Genomic DNA, 1,841 nt, shown 5'->3' on the forward strand with positions numbered 1-1,841 from the left:
TAACTTTCTGTATCTAACGATTAAGATTTATTAGGTTTTATTAATTAATTAATTTTTAATTTTCAACAAATCTCAACCGTTAGATGCACTGAAATTAATGGTTAAGATTTGGTGTAAGATTTTTTATTTTTACACCGGTATAAGTTATCCTATCCCTATATATATATCCTATCCCTATATATATATCAAGAGATGTAAGCTTTGATAGATATGATTAATCTAATTTCGGGTTTGAGTCAATCCACCGTCCCTAAGAGTTACAATTTTCAGGAATCAAATCCATTGTAGGTCAAATTTTGAGGTCTAACTGGAATTCTACTGTACGATCATCGGTCCATTATATTTTTAGTTATGCCTAAAATATAAATTATATAACTTTGACTTGCAAACCAATATCGTGATTTATAAGACATCTAAATACAATTAGATTGAAATAAAAGAGCAGATTGCACTGGGATTCAAATATCCATTAAGAGAAATACAGGTAGCAAAAAGCCACATCTAAGTGCCATTTTGTTATGCCATTATTCTGAAAACACAGCACATAAATAATTAGAGGCAATCTTTTTTACTATGGGGTACCGTGCCTCTAATTTACTCACTGTCCAAGTCCTTTCTCTGCTAAAAAACTTTTGACCCTGTGCTCCTCAGGAAAAGACTTGGACACACTCTCTCTTTGGGTGCACCTCTTGGCCCAAGCAATGATATTAGGGTACTCAGCTTCACTGATTAAAATGGCAGAGAAATTATAAGTATACAACCAACAGAACAAAGGAACAAGTGCCACATCCACAAGTCCAAATTTGTCTCCACCAAAATAAAGCTTGTCTCCCAGCTTTTCTTCCAACAATTTAAGACATTCTAACAATTCTTTCATGGCAGCTTCTTTCTCTTCTCCTTTAGTTTTCCATAACTTCAAGGCAACCTCATATACCTATTTCACATAGTGAAAGACATTAACATTTTTTGACAATTTCTCAAACTAAATGCTATTTGATAAAGATAGAAGAGCAAAAATAATCGCAACCAAAACATTAAAAGTTTCTCATGTTGTAGCTAGGAGATAAAATTATCTCTTACATACGTATATTAGTGTGTCGGATAGAATTTTTCTTTTTTTCTCCTCAGGTAACCTACACACTTTTATATATATGTATGAGATACAACATGAGAAAGTTTAAACCCTTGCCAAAGAAGTACCTTGTTGTCAATGTAGTTAGCCCAGAATCTAGCTTGGGCTCTCTGGTGAGGATCAGAAGGCAACAATGGAGATTGGTCTTTCCAAACCTCATCAATATACTCAACAGCAAGAAGTGACTCACAAATGGGTTTTCCATTGTGGATGAGAACTGGTATTTTCTTATGAATTGGGTTCATTTGTAGGAGTAAAGGGCTCTTGTTGCTCATGTCCTCTTCTTTGTACTCATACTTGATGCCCTTTTCCTCTAGTGCAATCTGGACCCTCATACCATAAGGGCTTAGCCAGAAATTCAACAGAATCACTTCATCTGCCATTTCTTAAGAAAGAAGACTCCAATGAAAGAAAACTAAAGTCGGATGAAGAAGTGAGTTACATAGGAGTTTGGCTAGTCAATTTGTAGAGAATGTGGAGTAGTATGAAAACAAAAATTGCAATAAACTATTCCAGCAAAAGAAAAAAATGGGACCCTGCCACGGATGTTTCTATGTGTCATTTCTTCATAAGTACATTATTCGGACGGCTAATGAGACAACATGGAACAACAAAACCGAAGCAACAAGGGCACAAAAATACATAACTACAAACAATAGCAAAAATATTTGGTGATAGAGAGCTGGGGTCTACTCTTCTCAAAATAAAT

The 1,841-nt window shown here is 34.7% G+C and overlaps 1 protein-coding gene across 1 annotated transcript; it reads right to left on the reverse strand.

Annotated features, from left to right (window-relative positions):
- Positions 1-598: 598 nt before the first annotated feature.
- Positions 599-1,542, reverse strand: LOC133314093 (probable glutathione S-transferase). The gene is made up of 2 exons (XM_061515535.1): positions 1,201-1,542; positions 599-934 (listed from the first exon to the last, which is right to left on the reverse strand). The coding sequence occupies exons 1-2, from the start codon at positions 1,513-1,515 to the stop codon at positions 599-601; spliced, it is 651 nt and encodes a 216-aa protein (XP_061371519.1). The 5' UTR covers positions 1,516-1,542.
- Positions 1,543-1,841: the final 299 nt, after the last annotated feature.

Source organism: Gastrolobium bilobum, unplaced genomic scaffold (genome assembly GCF_033153095.1).
Source record: "Gastrolobium bilobum isolate Gb01-03AN ecotype WA unplaced genomic scaffold, APGP_CSIRO_Gbil_v1 utg2368, whole genome shotgun sequence".
Taxonomy (NCBI): Eukaryota; Viridiplantae; Streptophyta; class Magnoliopsida; order Fabales; family Fabaceae; genus Gastrolobium; species Gastrolobium bilobum.